This window comes from Tubulanus polymorphus, chromosome 5, assembly GCF_964204645.1.
Source record: "Tubulanus polymorphus chromosome 5, tnTubPoly1.2, whole genome shotgun sequence".
Taxonomy (NCBI): domain Eukaryota; kingdom Metazoa; phylum Nemertea; class Palaeonemertea; order Tubulaniformes; family Tubulanidae; genus Tubulanus; species Tubulanus polymorphus.
The window spans coordinates 8,794,216-8,813,992 of NC_134029.1; the positions used below are offsets into that span (position 1 = coordinate 8,794,216).

A 19,777-nucleotide genomic window follows, 5' to 3' on the forward strand; every position below is an offset into this window, starting at 1 on the left:
ATATATATATATATATATATATATATATATATATATATATATATATATATATATATATATATATATATATATATATATATATATATATATATATATATATATATATATATATATATATATATATATATATATATATATATATATATATATATATATATATATATATATATATATATATATATATATATATATATATATATACGTAGTGATATAGTCGTAAACAATTTTAAAAACGTTAAAATTGTCGCCGTATTTTCATCCCTGATAAATGAACGACCAGTCCTTCACGGATCCTCAGTCATCAGCACTTCTAAATAAATAAATAAATCTCCCTTTTTCGCCCACTCCCATCATCTTATTCGAAACTGGACTCATTTGTTTTCTGTTGTTTCTAAAATCATCGTTCACCCTTCCATAACTAGACTATTACGTATATGTTTACAGATCACAGACAAATCGGTAGGTTTTGAATTCAGCCGTCACCTACGGTCCCGTTTAAACCCGTTTGATTCCGACAAGACGATCGCCCGCCGTCCAACTCATAACTGCGTATACAAATGCGTGTGATACAGATCGGAGTTCATAGCCGGTAAATTCGTTCCCAAATGACACGGGCTGTTTTGTATGACGTGATTGTGATGAGGCGGTTGCGTTGGGACTACTTCGTGGATGAGATCGGCGATTTCCTGGCGTAAACCGGTCACGATTTCTCGTTTCAGGTACTCCAGTTCGGTCTGCGTGAGAAACGTACCGGACGTCGACGTGGGCATCGTATTTCCGATCTCGCTAGGCGGCGCCGGTCCCTGCATGTTGCTAGAGCGCAGATTTCGTAAAATGTCCCTCTTCAGATTGTCAAGGTGACCCGTAGCGCGTGCTGCCTCGCGCTTCCTGTCCTCCCTTAATTCGTACCTGCAATTAGATCCAGCATGATTTTCGGCATGATATTCCACGGACACGGTCAAAACACAATTTCAAGCTACGTGAAGTTCATTAATGAATCATTTTCACTTCTTTGTGTTATTAAGTCTACTAACACGACTTAAGAATATCTCAAGAGTTTGCTTTCTGTTCAAAAAAGCCTATGGGAAATCCAAGATATTACAACTTGGTTGTTTCATGTAGAATTACACCCATAATGTTATTCCCCGGAGTTTTGAAAATTATTTTCCTCTAAGAAATCAGTTCAACAACCGTTTTACCAGAAACTATGGTGGCTGATTCGGGCCATAATCGTAATATGTCACTTTTTCTTCTCCGTATTTAATTTTCTTTTCCTTTCTTTTATAGGACTGCTTTCTTGTACAAGCGAACATTCGCATCAAAGCAGTCCTTCGTCTATAACGTAGTATTACATTTCTAATGCATTTGTTTATTCACTTATTCCGTTAACATTTTACATGAGAATAAATGATATCGTATCATACCATATGATATCGTACGGTACCTTAAACTGGATATATCCTGTTTAATTTCCAGTAGATCGTCTTCATTGACGCCATCTTGTCGCAACTGTTTCTTCGTCTGGTGTATGTACCTGCTCACAAGGCGTCGCATTACCTCCTTTAAAGAAAAACAGCACGCGACGTTGAGCACCGATTCAATCATGCATATAGTTACAATGCGCCGGTGTGGTATCGATTATTTCGAAAAAAGAGCGCAGTACATAGGGGACCTATTAAGAGACACGTTTTTCCGAAAGAACGTTAGATACATTTATACATCTTAAGGATGGGTCAAACGTAATGACGGGGAAGCTTAAGATCGATACAACGAACTTTTCGAAAGAAAAGCTTGCCGATCGTCGATTGCCGTTGCCCAACTACGGGTAGTTGTGTGATCTTATGAGTATTTGTCAGAGCAATATACTGTGGATTCTATCAGTGTCTTTTACAAAAACAACAATAGAAAACATTGTAGATATGATTGGCCACCTTTTGAGTCTGCATCCGTCACAGCGATGCGATGTATACCGTTTGCCTACCGAGCCCCGGAGGTGAAATGATGGAAATATTCTTTTCTTTTCGTAGGAACGAAAACCACTACATTTTATATGGTGAAAAATATATTCCTTTCGTGCGAACGAAATAATCTATTCGCGGGAACGCATTGTATGACACGGTGAACTAATATTAGTCGTTTCATTAAAAATAGTTTTGTTTCCTGGGGAATGGTCATCATTTCAAAAATTCCAATGTAAAGATTATATCGTTCCGACGAAAATATACATTTTCACCCCACACGTCACCTACGCGGGGCTCCGTTTTTACCTGATATATTTGTCGTTCGTTTTCTTTCGCTTGCTCGGCCAGGTCTGAGTTCGGTGAGTTATTCGCCTGAGTCAGGTTGATCGCGCCGCGCGCTGCTGGTTGACTTTGTTGCGGATGCACAACGTGTCCATGGTGACTATCGCCATTGTAAGTTGGTCTCTGTAACAATAACAAATGGGGAATAATAAAATACGCTCAGAGACCACGATAACAGGAAATGATTATTTTCTCAATTACACCATTCGCTTTGATTTTCATTATATTTGCTATATTGCCGCGGGTACCAATGCCTAGTGGTGGAAAAATATCCCCGGTATAAAAGTTTCATGGCAGAAATCCCCGTCTAACATCTGACAGGTAAAAAAAAATCCAACTGGTAGAAAATCCCACAACTCCGTTATCTATCAAACCTAAAAGTTATTGATTCATAATCAATATACCCCGCCCAAGAAGCTCGTTTTTTGCTGCCGTTTATCTGTCTGCTTGTTTATACGTAAGGAATTTTTTCCGCACGTCAGCAAGTGCCCTTAAAATACAAGATTACTCTTGAGTAAAAATAATTTATTTTCAACGGCCATTCTTGGTTAGTAGTTCGATTCTACAGACCGAGTTTAAACGATCGAATTAAATCAACCAACTCGAAGAATCAAAATATTGTCGTTAGAGCAATTATTCCTTTAAATTTATTAATTTTGATAAGTATTCTTGCGAAATTCAACCTGGGGGATTTCTACCAAGGAGATATAACCTTGAGGCTCGCAGCGAAACGACGCACCGTAAACTTTTCAAAATACATTCGTAATTTATAGTCTAGTGTAGTCTAGTCTAGTCTAGTGTAGTCTAGTCTAGTCTAGTGTAGTCTAGTCTAGTCTAGTCTAGTCATAGTCTATACCCAGCTACGCAAAAAAATACCGACCAGTGACCGATCATCAGTACTTTCAAATCACATCCATAATAAATTGAACTAAAATAAACCACCAAGTTTAACTAAGTGTCGAGACCAGGGTTCACGGTTCCTCAGGTTAAACTGAACAGCGTCGTGTTGTTTAAACGGTTGCGTTTCAGAACTGACGAATCTTTTCGATAAGAATCTGTATCAAAAGTTTTTTGTTCTTCACACATCATTGGACTACGTAATTTTCGAAGGGGTAAACCCGAAGTTAGACGTCCATCTGGTGGAAATATATCGAAAGCGTTGAAGATAATACATATACGAAATATTTGGTGATATACAGATTATAGAAGATATCTGTTTGATACCGCATTGAACAGTTCAACGTGATATGACGGTGCAACACAGGTAACAAGCAAAACACAATATCATATAATGCAAACAAAAATATACAATAATTCAGCTATTAGAACAGATCGTTTTTGTAGAAGTATCATCATTATCAATAGCTGCTTAAATATGCTATGCATGCCTCGCGTCAATGTGGTTTTAGGTTCATTTTCGGAGCAAAGCTCGCTAGGCATAGAATAGTTGGTTATCTAGATTCGGTGTTAATTAATTGATTCGCGTTTCAAGCCAATCGGAATGAATAGAACGTCTCGTTGTACACGCATACAACAAAGTGTTTATCTAATGTATATGCGGATAATATCCGAGTTCAATCGGAGAGCAAAAGACTCTTTGATAGGGATGGTGATTTGCCGTGAGGAACGACTTCAGAACATTTCTACAGAAAGGTGATAAAAGTAATACACGGAGAAAGTTTTTGAGGCTGGTGGCTATTTTCAATTTATTGACAAAGACAACGAGTCCCACACCTCTATATCAAAAATGACGACGAACATACAAATCTTTGCTGGAATGTAAATAGTCATAGCATAGCTAGAAAGCAATTCATGTACAATAAGAGCTTAGTAGTTTCATAAAGGGGAGGGGAAGATAATCGATATAACACAGTAACGTTACCGAACCGAAACCAGTCCCTGTCTTCATATCAGCTTGGAGTACTCAGTCTGATTACTCCAGGATATGAGTGAATGAATGGAAGTGTAACCTGGATGACACGTCCATGTTCCTGATCACCTTCTCAGTGAAAGAGTGACAGGGAGACACTGCCATCATCGTGATCTTCACTCCCGAATACGGAATAAAAGAATACAAGTGATAAGCGTATGTCGGCGGTGTCTTTTATAGAATTAGACAGATGGAATAGAAGTTGCGTATATCTTGTTGAAACAAAAAGAAATATCAATAGCGTTAAGCCCAAACCGAACAGCAATCTGCCACGACGTTAGATAGAGAAAAATAGCATCCGCAATGTGTTAGAGAAGCGAGAAAGTAGTGCAAAATATAAATATATACATCTATTACCTGGATCTCTACATCTTTACAATTCGTTATCCCATCAGCTGTGTTCGCCTAAACATAGTTTAAATTGTTCACGTTTACCATTTAAATTTAATTTATTACAGTTTCCAAATAACACCCCGATCAATTCAGTAAATCCGCGCCAGGACTCGAACCCAAACCTAGGATATAACGTGATGGTTAGAGTGAAAACGAGATTGTCGTCTGTTTGGCCAATTATTCCCAAATGACAGTTACGATATCAAAGATAAATAATTAGCTGTCACCGTTGTTTTCTGGCAATTGTGAAAACGTACCACACGTTTACGGCAAAACCTTGCATATATTTGCACACTACCATGAAAACAAACAGCTTCATTCGTCAAAATCTATGATCTGGTTACACCATCACGAAAATGGAAATCAACGTGCGCGGGAAATGTTAAATGTTTTGCTAAGATAGTGAAACTTTCGATAGATCGCTCGGATCAAAGTAAACAGAGGCAAGTTTAATAGACTGTTTATCTTAAACCCGGGGTTAACTCCTTCATTTTCAATCGAGTTAACCCCAGGTTAAAGTTGATTAGACAGTCTATAATACCAGTCCACGGGATTTTATGGAGTCTACGATCTTTTACGGAAGCTTCGTGTAGAACTAGGGGGACTGTCCACGTTTTAGACCGTTGCAAAAAAGCTCACCTTAATCGTGGCTTCGTGAGATTTCCGACGAGCTTTCTTGCGTTTCTTTTTGCCCGTCATACATTTACAGAGCAGTCTCTTGAACGCGCGCAGCATGTAATAGACGGACTTAGGACTGATGATAATGTTGAACGGAGACGGCAGCGTTGAACCTTCGTCGAAGTATCCCATCCATAACTTCGATCTGGCGAACTTCCACTCGCGATCAGCGTGGTCCTGTGTTGGTATAGCAGCGTAAGGAGGATAAATTTCGTAAGAAAAAATTGTGTAGGAATAAAATCGATTTCACTGCTGGTCGTTCATATGTATTGTGTATTATCATCGGATGAAAAATACAATGCTCATATATACATATGGATCTGTAAGATTTATAATTTGATAATTTATAGTATTGTGATTGATAGCGATCCAAAATACTCGAAGATATCAAGGAAGAATAATCATATGAAATCTGAAATAGATAATTAACGATTAACATTTTCTATATAGTCAATCTATAAAGTAACGACACGGTACAACAATCCCACGTACATGCAAACATGCTTCTATCATATATAATTTTGTCCTCGACTATAGGTTAATATTTCTGAGTATATCTCATCGCAAGGTATACGTTGCCAAATATTGTTGCATTTGCAGCATGCTAAGTGCAGAATAGTGTTATCATGAAGTTATCATATTTGGAATAGATGTATAGAATATGCGCTTCGTGCAGAATCTTAGCCGTCCGTCCGTGGAACTGTCGAAGAATGTTTTCTAATTTGTTTTTTCCGGAATATTCACGACGAATAGGAAACGATTTAGAATATATACAAGTATTACATATAACATATTTGTTAATCAATATTACGGTATACACGTATTTAGGTAAATTAATCGTTCTCGATGTATTTCCAAATACACATGTACGTTCGAATATCCCGAGGGTAGAGTTATATTTTTTGTTATGAATATTCCGGATTATGGTCTTACTATGGCCGCATTTTACCTCGATCGCCTGGAACGAATCGCTCATCATGGCGATTAGCATATTAGTAAGGACCGTGATACCGATCACGTGGTATGAGCCGAGTAACAACTGGCCAACCGTTTTAACGTACACTGATTCGCTAATATCTAAACTGCTTAGATGAGTAATACCGAATATTGACCAGAACAGCTGTAGAAATGTGGAGTCTAATCTGTAAAGAGAATTTTAAGCTTACGTACTACACACACAGAAAGCCCAAGACGACAAGTACATACACAATGTTTGGTGCATATCCTCGCTGACCAATGTTTATCTCGGTCTGATGTTTCGTATGAACACTATAATGGTCACGCAACTATGTGCTTTTGTCAACCCGTGATGACGTCATTTGTCATCCCGCGATGACGTCATATCGCTGCCAAACACACTGTCAGAGTAATTTCATCAGATCTATACGGAATTTCTAAATCCCTAATGATGACGTCACATACAGCAGTGATCTGATGTTGTGCAAGAGCCGTTTATTTTGACCCCTACTATGGTTATCACGTGACAAGAGCACATGGCAGAACAACCGACTTATTTTGAAGATAATATCGAAATTTCAACCATGGTCGAACGAGGTAAGCAAAAAACAAGCTGGGACCGAAACCTGCCAAACAATCGGAAAGCCTGATTGAGTGAGTTATGTAATGAATGTCGAGACAAATTTCGTCTCGGGGTTATTCTATACAGATTATCGTGAGGACCCTATAGTTGTGGCGTGGCCACATTGAGAAACCATGGCGTTAACTGAAAAAGATTTGAAATATATGTTCCCTGTAGATAAGGCTTGTACCTATCCGTGAAACGAGGCATTATGAATTATAGACATCATCACATAACAGGTCGTCCAGCATCGCGTTGCATGTCGAATGAAATGCCTTCTCTTTCGATAACTCATCAATCAGACAGAGTACGTAAAATCATTCATTCACCGAGAAAAGTCAATGACATCGAAACAAGTATATATACATATCTAGACACCGCCTAGGGCTAGGAAGCGAGTGTTATATCACCATCAAGCTACATAAAACAACAGGAGGGTAAACGTTCTTTTAAAGGCACTTAATCGTTCGTTATAGCCGGGGTATTTCAAAAACGATAATATCGTCAATTGTTGGAGCTAGAATGTTATAAGTATACGTGTGACCTCTCGTATTGAAAACAAAGTTAATGAAGCCTATTGATGACGCTGCAATGTTTCTGTTGTAGTCACTCTATACGCGAACAAAATTGTGAAACACGTTTTGAGGGGATAAAGCTGGGCATTGATACACTTACGTTGTTGCTCGCAAGCAAGCGATCTCAAGGGGTTAACTTCCGAATGTAGCAAATGAAATCGGCTAATCCTATAAAAGAATATATTGCTGCGACGGTGTACTATAGCTTTTTCAAAAAATATCCCCCAGAAACAGCGCTATCGGGAACCGAGTGAACCACGAGAGCAGAAAGTTTTAGAATCAACATTACGGTAGACCTATCATTGATTTACTTCCTATTCTGACGAAAAACATTGTTTCTATAGGCGATTCATTTGAAATGTGCAACTCATGCTGCTTCGGTTATCAACATAACGGAGAAGGAGTAAACAGTGTGCATGCATTTTACGGATAGACAGAGAGTTAACCCCCGGGTAAGATAGCTATTTGAATAATTATTTTGTGTACATTTTCTCTTCCTTTAAAGAAAATGTCTCTAAAGTCATTAAGGAGACACTGTGGATAGATAGATAGATAGAGAAAGAGAGGGCCGATTATATTTTTGTAAATTGGCTTAGAGAGTTCGGACGGGCGACTTTTGATAGGACACCTTGCGGGTAACAACATCTTTAGAATATGCATCGGCGCCCTTGCCTGCCAGAAAGTAAGACGCAGAAGTACTCCGGTGTGCAAAACGGATATTCAAATCATACCTTACATACAAATGAGGAAACTGGCAGGCGAGGAGGCAAATCTACGTCTAAGATATAATATGCCAATATAGTATATTGATTATCGACCTTCAATCCAGGAATCCCATCAGTGTAGCTAATGAAACTTTTAACCAGGAACTTTTTTCAGAAAAAAATAGGCCATGACGAACACATCTGGTGAAGATCGATAGAACCTACATCTACCATAGAATATAAACGTGTAATATCGCTCAGTTTTAGATGTGTTGCTATATACCTCTATGGTTTGGAAGGAATTTGACATCATAGCTATTAACATATTTATGAGGACGATGATGGTCATTCCGTGATACAGTATGAACATAAGCTCCCCGATGAATTCCGGGAATTTTCCGTACGACGACGGGTATTTGTTTGGGTTGTTGTTGATCTTCACTTCCGAGCGATGGGCCAAACCAAACAGTGCCCAAAATAAAGTATGGAAACTCGATGTCAGTCTGTATAAATACAAAGAAGGTTGCGGTGTTTACATATATATAATATAGAATATATGAAAAATGGGTGGTTAGTGTGTGGGTCAATGGCTAGCGTCGAGCTTTCTATGTTATTTTGCTAGGCTTTGTCAGTCTCGAATGAGTTTGTCAAAAAGGATGGCTGATGAGGGTCGAACGAATATTGCCTGCATAATTAAATGACTGTACTATAAAGAGAATCCCACAATAATGACGAAAAAAGTCCGAAAATGTTTCCTTGAGCTAGTAGTTTATACAACGTTTCGACTATAACCTTAAAGCCATCTTCAGGAATACTGGGTGTTTCTGAGCATCTGAAGATGACTATAGGTCATAGTCGCTTCGTTGAATAGACTACTAGCCCAAGGAAACATATCTTCGGACTTCAATTTTTCGTCATTATTGTGTGCATCTCTTTAAAAATTATCGTCATAACACTGATATAGTGTAGTGTTTTATCAATCCTAAAAAAATGGTTGTACGTTTCTAAAAAAGAACGGTTCCGTCTGCCACGAATCAGCCACTCTATATTTGCTAGAGATTACCACTTTAATCGCTGGGACAGAAAATACGAAAAGTCTCTATTTGAATTGCATGCTTAGATAGAAAATTGAACCCTGAATTTATCAATGTACCGTTCTAGAAAAACAAACACGAGCGTTCGCAGTTTCCACGATTTAAAGTAAACACAAAAGCCCGACGTGCGTCACGTTATGTACAAGCGTTGATCGATGAAAGAAAAAAGTGCATGCAATGTTCGGTTTATACTGAAAAACAACACTGACCGTCTCTGAAAATAATAATAAAAAGTACACATATAAGAGTCTGTTTCTGAGTCTGATTTTTGGGCGTCGAAATATCATAGAACGAACAAAACGAACTCGTTTTCAGAGCGTTGCACTTGTATGAATACATAATACACGAAAATACGCGTCACTCGCTGTGGATCCTAGCCCTATAGTGTCTGAACAGAGTAACATACCTCGATCGACTGAAATGAATTGGACATCATTGCTATCAACATGTTGAGCAGCACGATAATTGCCATACCGTGATACACGATAAACAACGTTTCCCCGACCTTTTCCGGGAAATCGTAAACTTTCTGGTGCTGTGAGCGGTCCGGCGTGATATAAATATCTTTGCGCAGTCCCAGTCCAAACAGCGACCAGAACAGCGTCACGAAACTGGAATCCAAACTGTGGATGCAAAACATAACACACACCGTCATGTAGATAGATTGCACGAAAATCGAAAATCATTATTACACTTGTTTGAAATATTTTTGGCCAGTTTTGTAAGAATGGTAACCTTAGATTCAAACAGGGGGCTAAATCAATTCATTTTCAATTGAGTTAGCCCCTGGGTTAAAGTTATTACCAGTCTATGAAACCGGAACCGGGAATATTTGGTTCAGTCACGCGCGCGCATATCAACCAATCACGTGATCCCCGGTGACTAGTTGAGTCCAGATGCAGGGCGAACCTCGGTTTTCGTAGCTAGTCGACTAGTATGTTCGGAACTAATAACCGAACGCACTATAGTTCGGTCGTAACGCATTTCACAGTGTCGGCCATCTTGGAAATATGTCCGAACTACAGCGACCGTGCTCAATCCCGCCGTCGACATTCTGAATCTGCCATTCGGTTTCACTTAGTTCGACTATAGTCCGATAACCGAAGTTCGCACTGAGCCCAAGTTATTCAATCACCTGACGCCACTATATCAACTAGTTTGGAGTCAAACTGCCTCAATTAGCATTCGAATTGATTATATTCTAACTCTACACCAAAGATTCGCGTTGAAATCGGATAGAATAACCATTTCCATGAATGATGCACGTTTGTTAACATTGAGTCGTAAAAACTGACTAAGTCACCGTTGAAATGCGTTGTATGATATTGCGTTTAATGAACACAATATCGCGATGTATAAAAGAGAAGAGGAACGTTTCAAGGTTTTGTTTTCATTTGGTTGAACGGTTGACGTTTGATTGGTCATCGTCAGATACTAAAGGTTTAACGTTTAGGGACACTCGTGGGGAAGATAGCCTTCTTGATATACACATCAAATCCCAAATATCTGTCTTCTAAACAAATTGCATTTGTTAAAAATATCAGATTACCTGGCTGAGTCTATTCGCTAAACTGATTGGAGTTATCAGTGGAATAATATTAGTCGAATTGAGTGAAAACTGGTCCCAACGTGTTAATGTCACCGATATTTAGAATGTTTGTTTCCGCGTGGTATTTTAGCACGCATTCTATTTCAATTTGATATTTCGGTTACATACTATTTGCTCGTGTTTTTGATGAAATATGGTACAGCCGCCCTTATTATACAGGGATATATCACTGCAACACGAATACATCCAACGTCAGCTTCTCTATCGAAAACTGATCAGTCACTTGAAAGAAGTGATTCATTTAATACTGAAGTAGCAGAGATGTCACTTTTAATTCTAAGTTAAGAGCCGTTAAATCGCATGCAAGGGATTCATAAAACCCTCGACGTTTTAAGTCCCTCATCAGCATATCGATTTATTCAGTTATCTACATTTCGAAAACGCTTCGAAATTATTATCTTGATTTTGACACTATTTAACATGATATGGATTCATCTATTCTGTCAAAACGAATGCAAAAGAAGCCGAAAAAACCTATGAGAGGATAAAACTGTGATACAGCAGCATCTGACATTGGGTATAGACGCCAGTGTGCAAACTATTCAATTCGAATCTAAATCCATTTACTAAATCTATCATAATAGGGGCAATAAAGCTAGCCTGTAGTATTCACTTTTCATCGAAATCAAATGATACAATTTATCGGTTATATTACGGATTATATGTCATTTCATAAGATTTCCGCTTCAATACAAGTAAAATGTGTTTGTTAATTGTAAAATAAACTTGTGTTTTTAATGTACCATAACAGTTTACGGGAACCAATATTTCCTCAATGATTTGCGAGATTCATGGCGGAAACAATTTGAATTGGATTTGATAATGTTTTGCTTAATTTCATAGGATTTGATATTTTCTTGCTGAATAAAATCTAATTGAATTTGCAATCAAAGCGCATGGCTAATTAGCATATCACACTCATCCGCTCCTACGTTGCCGACATGAAAGAAAAGTGCCTCCGTGGTTCTGATTGGCTGGTTGCCTATGAACTCAAGGGCGGCACCACCAGATGGACAACCGGGAATCGCCTTTTATTTTCTGTTCCAAAAATGTCGATGGGTAACATTCGCACATCTTTGTTTTACACAACCCTTGCATTAATTTTCAAAAACAAAATTTCTATGGTAAAATCAGTAAAGTCATACTCCCAAGAACCAGATCAAATTAGTATTTCACGACAATCGAACTTGAAATAAAATTCTCAAGGAGTGAAGAAGTAGACCGCCGTGGGATTGCATGAACACCTGCTGATACGTGAAGCTTACCCAATCAGAGAGGAGACATCGCTCTCCGATTGGATTTTGGAACTGGTATTTTCTAGATTCAGATTTTCGTGAAAACCCCCAGTGCAATATAGCCTTGGCCTTTTTCAAAATTCGGAATTGATCTAGGAATTGGAGTATAGATAATGATGAAATGAATGATTTCAGCGCATGATATTGGACGTCAGGCGCCGTAGTTTACTAGTCCAATATGACGCACGTGGAACAATTCGTGTGACGCCCATGCACTATCCCTATAGCAATAGACTCAATCCATGGCCTAATAGAATGGTATTAAATCGCTTACTGAATGTGCAGCTAAAAGATAAACAAAACCTAAGAAAATACTCATTGAAAAAGGTTGGGCGGAAACCTTTTAAAAAATGATTTGAAGATAGTGCTCAAAATGTCACGCATGCGGCTGACTGCGGAAATGAGAAATGGCCACGACTGCCCGGTATCAAAGAGTAATCTCCTTACTGATAGGATTCATTTTTAGAAAAAAAAATGTTAACTCCAATTTGTGATTAAACACGAAATTGACGCGGTCTTATCACCCGTCGCGTGATACTGGTATTACTTACTCGACGAAACTTGAGTCGGTTGAGCTGACGTAGTAGAAATACAGTTGGTTTAATCCACAGGCGAAAGACGTCAAAACAAGGAAAAATATCAACAGAAACTTGATAATGTCGATGAGCATGCAACCTAACGATATTTGCAGTGGACCCAAATGTGGATTCGCTTGGAACAGGTAGATAATCCGCGCGAAGCTGAACACGTTCGCTACGGCGAACAGACCCTCGGAGATGATCGTCGGGTCCATGTCGGGCCATTCGGATCGGGGCATCTCTCCGCGTCCGAAATCTGCATCCATGTAGTGAAGTTGTATGTAGGCTACGATCCGCAACGAGAACGTACATAAATAGAGCGATAACATGATAAAATCCATCCAGTTCCACCACTGTCTGATGTACGCTCGCAGGCCTTCTTCCCATAGTTGTTTCACTTCGGCCCACACAAAACCTTCAAAAGGAAAATAAGAAATGCATTGTCACATCATTCAAAACACGTTTCTTTTAACTACGGAAGAATCCTGGAAAATGACTAGAAATATTTCGAGTTTGGTTGTAATTCGGAACGGAACGAAAATCTCGTTGGTTTTATGAACTATTTTTTCAACAAACTGTCCCTAAAACTGCGGCACTCCAGAAATAAACACGAAAGAGCATTTCTTATTTCAGGAAATTTGTTTTGGTTGTAATTCGGAACGGAACGAAAATCTCGTTGGTTTTATGAACTATTTTTTCAACAAACTGTCCCTAAAACTGCGGCACTCCAGAAATAAACACGAAAGAGCATTTCTTATTTCAGGAAATTTGTACGAATGAATGTACAAATCCGTCTATAAAACAGCCTAGATCGAAGGCATACACATAACAAAATATGTCAGTTAATCCAATGTCAATTACAATATATTTCAAAACCTTTGCTATATAACAAAAAGTACATGTGTACATAATCATAATGGAATGAGGGTGAAGCAGTTTCTATCCTTTTGTTACACAGAAACTTAATTTGTACTTACTGCATGACATATATTTTTGTGTTAACAAGTTGCAGAACTGAGTGTACACAACTTAAAATGATTTTTTTGGAGGTCGCAGAAATCCTTCAATTTTCGACAATCCTTGTGTTAGACAACCAAACATTTTGATACCTTTACATGGAAATTAATAATATGAATTACTTAAGACAAAATTTACTTACCTAGCACCCATAAGACAATAAGCCACTCTAACGCATTGGGCCACGGTCCTCTTATTTTAGAGCGAGCTTGGATATCTCCGTTTTTTACGGCCACGGTGGTTGACATCAATAACAACAACACTAAGAACACGGCAAACGACGCACTATGGTACATAAACTTCATGAATGGACTTCGCAGAAGTTGGCCTACGCGACTTCTTGGAACGGTAAGATATATCAATACTAGAAATGGTAATATACACGGCAGTCCGATACATATGGCTACTTTCATCACGGTGTTACGAGTTCTCCAGCCAGGCAAACCTTCGTACCAGATCGACGTTAAAAGCTGTTGACAGTGCGGGTGAGCTACAAACTAACGAGAAAGTCATATGTACAAACATTGCATACTTATTTGCAGTTTAGGACATGTCGAGTTTGCATGGAGTTATTTCAAGCGAAAGAAAGACAAACCCTTTTCAGAGCAAGGACACCACCAGAATCTTTAAGTGGGGTCCAATATCCTGAATTCGAGAGGGGGTTGAGGAGCAAATGGCATCAAAATTGTACTTTTCGTGATAACTTAACCAGATGAAACATTATTATATATATTATGACCTGAGATCTGACTGATCGAAAAAAGTATCTCTTATTAGCCGTAAATTAGTCACTTATTCATCCTTCACCACGTGTATGAAGTTTGCATACAACCCGCAGTGGTGCTATTTATGATGTTATACCTACAATATTTGTATACGTTGTTCAAGTTTGTATCAATTTTTCTTTTATATGCTGATTTAATTTTTGTAAATCCTCTTTGTACCAAACGTTTTGGTTAGAGTGTAATAAACTATCTTATCCTATCTTATCTCATCTTATCTTATCTATTCCTTCAGGATGTCCAAAACATTTGAAATGGCTATGTTCCTTTAACGTGCCTCTACGAAACACCAGAAGGGTTTGGCATACGGAATGGTCATAATCATATTGCAAATCAATTATATCACTCAGACTGATTTCGAATTGGAAATTTAGGTCTTCCATTCTGCGGCTTATGATACATTAATATTCATGTCTGCGCAACGCTTCCGTAATCTAGGAGATTTTCTCAACTCAATCCTTAGCCTTCCATCCTAAAATTTGCAAATTATCACAATATCGTATGCCTTTATTTAGACGTTAATTTTTAAGGATACCGAACTTAAGATACGAATATGGATATTGACACCAAATATCGGTAAATCATGAAGTTTCGAAAATACGTTGAACCACGGCCATTACGATGATTAGATATCGGTGCTAAAACATCAGAAAAAAATGTATAGCCGGTTTTCAGACATCGACTTGATATTTAATCCAAAAAGCCGGCAAATCGAGAGAATTCATATCCGGTTTCCATAGCTACGTCAAAATAAACCTCTTAGCAAATTTGCGCAAGAGCTTCTGACGGACGTAAAACTTAGCCACCGACATCCGGATTTTTAACACGAGTTAGGCTATTCGAACGTGCCACCGCGAATCACTGTTCGAATCCTTAATGCGTCAAGGGATGACGCTTTGCAAACGACAAGGATGATATGTAAGAAAGCGTTATTCAAAATAGGTTGCTACATAATGAGATAAAAACCCACTACGTACACATAAAAAGATTTTTTTTAAAATCGAGAAATAATTTAATCAAAAAAAAGAACAGGATGTTTCGATCTCACCCTAGAGATCATCGTCAGGTGTTGGATCTCTGGGGTGAGATCGAGACGTCGTGTTCTTTTAATAATTTTATTATAGATTTTCGATTTTTATTTGTACATAGTGGGTTTATTAATCTTATTATTCGTTTACTAATAGGTTGCTACGTAGGGTGAATGTGATTTGGTTTTATAGTTATTTGGTGTTATTCTCTGATAGTGTTAAGACCAACGTGAAAATAGAAACAAAGATAGTTAAATTGAACTAGGCCTACAGTGCACCATAAGGTTCATTATGTGGCGTCACAGGGCCGAATTTCTAGATGGAGCCATACGTTCAGACCATATAAATCGACTAAGGTTTTGAAACCGAAGACCGCTCGATGATGGTGCGTCCTCCCTCGACAAGGATTCGAACCTAATAGTATCGCTACACTCAGCCACGGCACGAAACCCCTACACCAGACCTGGAACACAGAAACATGGGCAGCTTTGCCACAGGAAAAGTTGCCGCACTAATCAGATTACGCGTTGTATAATCGCTGAGGCAAATTTCACGGATAAACTATAAATGGAAAAACCCGGGCTAAAATGAAACGGGATATCTGATTGGCTAATAATGACATTGTTTAAGCTGCGCATGTAGCTGCGCACTCTGGCTACTATGTGCATCCTCGCGTTTGCAAGGCGTCATCCCTCGACGCGAGGTTTCGTACCGCGGTGAGTCTCGATACCCGTCCCCATGCCATCAGGTTCGAATCGCTGCGTCGGGGAGGTTGTGTCAGCACCTGTTCTATAGCGTATACCGACAGTAAATATACGTATGACGAATCAAGTATATATCAGTATCTTATTTCGTTAGAGCATGGACGTTAAAAATCTATAGTTTATACGTCCATGATTAGAGTTATTATCGTCTTGTATCCTGGATTCGAATGAATTATTTCGAGTCGAAAATGAATAAAAAAGAAAAACGAGGCAAATATTCGTTTTAATGAATTTTTGATTGGGCGAGCGTTTGCGCGATCATTTCCGTGTCGGCGCTTGCGTTTGTTGCATTTTATTCCGATCGGTAAAAACGGTCGATGAAAAGGTAATTAAGAGCGAAACTACGATAGAATTTTCCTATAAAACACGCATACGCGGGTCGCATCGATCGCTTAGATAATCTCCAAAATAAATCTCCAAAACAGACCTAACGATATACGACTCGCGGGAAACGAGATTATAGCTCACGAGTCTCCGACGGATCAATCGTCGCTGCGCGCGGACGTGACAGGTTTCCTATAATGCACCGAACATCCACGAGATCAGCTCAATAAACACAGAATACGCACAAACCTGATGGCGAAATAGTCATTTTTTTTCTCGCTGGTAATCAGAGATACTATATACGTCATAATAACATTTGATGCGCGAATGGTGATCACATTCGTCGTGTTTACCTAGACCCTAATCACCGACAAACCCAGTAGATTTTCTTTTCATTTTACATATTCCAAACACGCGTCATGAGTGCAGGGTTTGTCGCTTTATTCCTTTACGGTGATCACATATTGAAACGTGACATCGGTTATCCCCGTCAGATCAATGAGGACTACGTTCGACTGTGGCAATCGAGGATTCCACTTGTGACAAGCGAGGATCCACCAGGTTCGCTAGTGTGCATTCAGACAACAACTCTTGGATTTCTTCTCAGATTCAATTAAAATCTATCCATAATCTCTAATTCTTTGAATGATGATTAGTAAAATCCACCTTATTTATGAACCTTAAGATCATCTGAGTTTATCAAGAGGAGTAATATAACTAATTTCTGACAAGGGAGGCTAAAAATCTAGATGAAAGTTCATCGAAAATGAATTATATTTTGACAGGGTTGTCGTACTGATACGCCCGCCATCTAGCGGGATAGCTGGTGGCACGGAGTCCTCATTGTATGCAAAAACATTGCTAAGAGCTGTTTGGTGCAACCAAGGAGGTTTATGCTTTAGTTTAGTATAATTGTTTCTCAACTGATTATCTAAAGGGGCGAATCCGAGGGTAGGGTGTAGAGGGTGCGCATTCCCTTTTACAAAGTCGAGTTGCCCTGAAATTTTACAGGAAAATGAAGAAAAAAAAAACGAAACACTGACTATGATAGCAACAGTACCCTTTTAAATGATATGCCCTAATTTTCGGGATGCTACCCTCACTGAAATAGAATCTATAGATTCACCCCGGCCTGTTTAAAAGAGTTTGTAACATAAATTTCGCAAATGTTATAAGATTCATTTTTGACGACTGCAATCGAATTAAATCGGAAACCTGACCCGATGGTGATTAACAATCTGGTTAAAGTGAAATCCCTTCTCCTCAAGAACTGAACGTCTATACATCCACATCTACGAACTGTAGAAAGGCTACCATTTTTAATGCTCGTTTTTCTATTCAAATTCTAGCAATACACTCATTGAAATAAATCAAATCATACTCAAAGATGCAAATTCATCTTCAGCGTAAACTGTTTCATTCTCACGATAACTAATTCAGAACATGTTGAATATAGTGCTTACAAAACTAACGGTTATAACGTTTAGCGGAACTGCTGAGAAGGAAGTCCGACCATCAATGTAACGCAGTGTCTATGCGTGGTTTCGGTCCTCACTATTTACGATAATTACCCGTTATGTACAGCGATCCTGTTTCAATTGTGAAAAATATTTGAGCGGTCTATCAGAGCCGAAAGGAAAAATCAGTTTGGTTATTCGAATGTACACGTAGCACTATATGTAGGAAGGCGTTACTCAAAATAGGTTGCTACGTATAGTAAGTGAATTGGACATGGTTTTCATTATTGTTTGATAGTCTCTAGATCAACCTGGAAATATCGAACGTGTTGCCTGGCAATGCTGTTCGTATATTTTTTGAAAGAGTTGAGACCAGACATCAGGATCCAGGGTCCAGTTCCACAGTTCTGAGTTTAGATTTGACTCCGAGTTAAAACATTGAAAATGAACTAACTACTCTAACTCACAAATGTGGAACTGGGTCCAGACTTTAAACTTAAACTACAGTCGATCGTACGGTTAATGATGTGACGTCACAGTGTCGAATTTTGAATTGAACCATAAGTTTTGACCATTAGTTGACTAAGGTCTAAAAACTGAGGACCGCCGAGTAATGGTGTATGGAATAAGAATGACCAATATCGATATCATGGATATCCAAATAAATCATCGATATTCATGGAATAACTCATAAGAATGTTGTGTCAGCGCATACGTACCTGTTTTTGTTCATATTTCAAAGCCAATTTCAGGCGTGCCAACGTCAACTTATCGGTATCACCATCTTCCTCGTCGTCGTCCTCGTCATCTGACTTGTCGAGAACGGCTATAACCTCTTCGCTGCTGCGACACTGATCCAAAAGATCGCACGCGTACTTTTTACACGATTCGGCGAGTTCCGTGTACGTATCTTTGAATTCGTTTTCTTTCATCGCCAAGCGCTGGAGTTCCCAGGATAGTCTGAAAGCGGTGAGGATAGGGTCGGCGCTTGTCAGCGAGATCCACGCCGGACTGGCCAAAGCCCTGAACGTGTGGATGCGCAGCAGCGAATGTCGCAAACTGTCCTCATTCACCTGGTCCAAGCAGCGTTGGCAGGCGCACGACAAAGTGTGCGGATTTTCTATCTTCGCCCCGCGAGAAAGGAGAAGTTGCAATATTTCGAATTGGTTACAAGTGGCGGCTAGAATAACCGGCGAGATATCCGGGGAATATTCGTTACTTTGCTCGGATAGCGGTTTGGATTTCGACCATTCGAACCCTAACATTCCTCGACTTATACTGGGGTGGTCAATCAACATCTCAACGATTCTATACACGCCTTCTCGTATGGCGTACAAAATGGCGTCGCCAATTTTAACACCCTCTTGTTTGAGTAACAGTTCGACGATTTCTGTATTTTCATTATCGACGGCGATTTGTATGGCAGACCGGCCGAGTATATTTGTACAGTTGACATTGACGGGACTCGGGCCTTGTAAACACCTGATCATCGTGTGCTTGTCTCCCTTCTCTGCAGCCTCCAGGAAAAGCCGCTCGTGCGGATCCATCCTGTGGCCTTCTTTCAACGGTTCCAACGGAATGGGAACTGCCCGTCCCGAGCTTTTAGAGCTTGAACGCATTGGGCGATTTCTTTTGCTCCCGCGGAAGTCAGGAGCTAGATTATCCAT

At 39.1% G+C, this 19,777-nt stretch overlaps 1 protein-coding gene across 1 annotated transcript; it reads right to left on the reverse strand.

The window, feature by feature from the left end:
• Positions 1 to 397: 397 nt before the first annotated feature.
• On the reverse strand, positions 398 to 19,777 carry LOC141905030 (transient-receptor-potential-like protein). Its single transcript, XM_074793743.1, has 9 exons — positions 18,830 to 19,777; positions 13,898 to 14,252; positions 12,712 to 13,153; positions 9,663 to 9,879; positions 5,266 to 5,481; positions 4,591 to 4,638; positions 2,268 to 2,426; positions 1,445 to 1,560; positions 398 to 909 (listed from the first exon to the last, which is right to left on the reverse strand). Exons 1-9 carry the CDS (start codon positions 19,775 to 19,777, stop codon positions 540 to 542), a joined length of 2,871 nt encoding a protein of 956 aa, XP_074649844.1. The 3' UTR covers positions 398 to 539.

Coding starts and splice junctions, on each gene's coding strand:
- LOC141905030 (XM_074793743.1), bottom strand. CDS start 19,777: ATGGATAATCTAGCTCCTGACTTCCGCGGGAGCAAAAGAAATCGCCCA. Junction 9,880..12,711: donor ACCGACTCAAGTTTCGTCGA/GTAAGTAATACC, acceptor TTGCATCCACAG/TTTGGATTCCAGTTTCGTGA. Junction 5,482..9,662: donor ATTCATTTCAGTCGATCGAG/GTATGTTACTCT, acceptor ATACCAACACAG/GACCACGCTGATCGCGAGTG.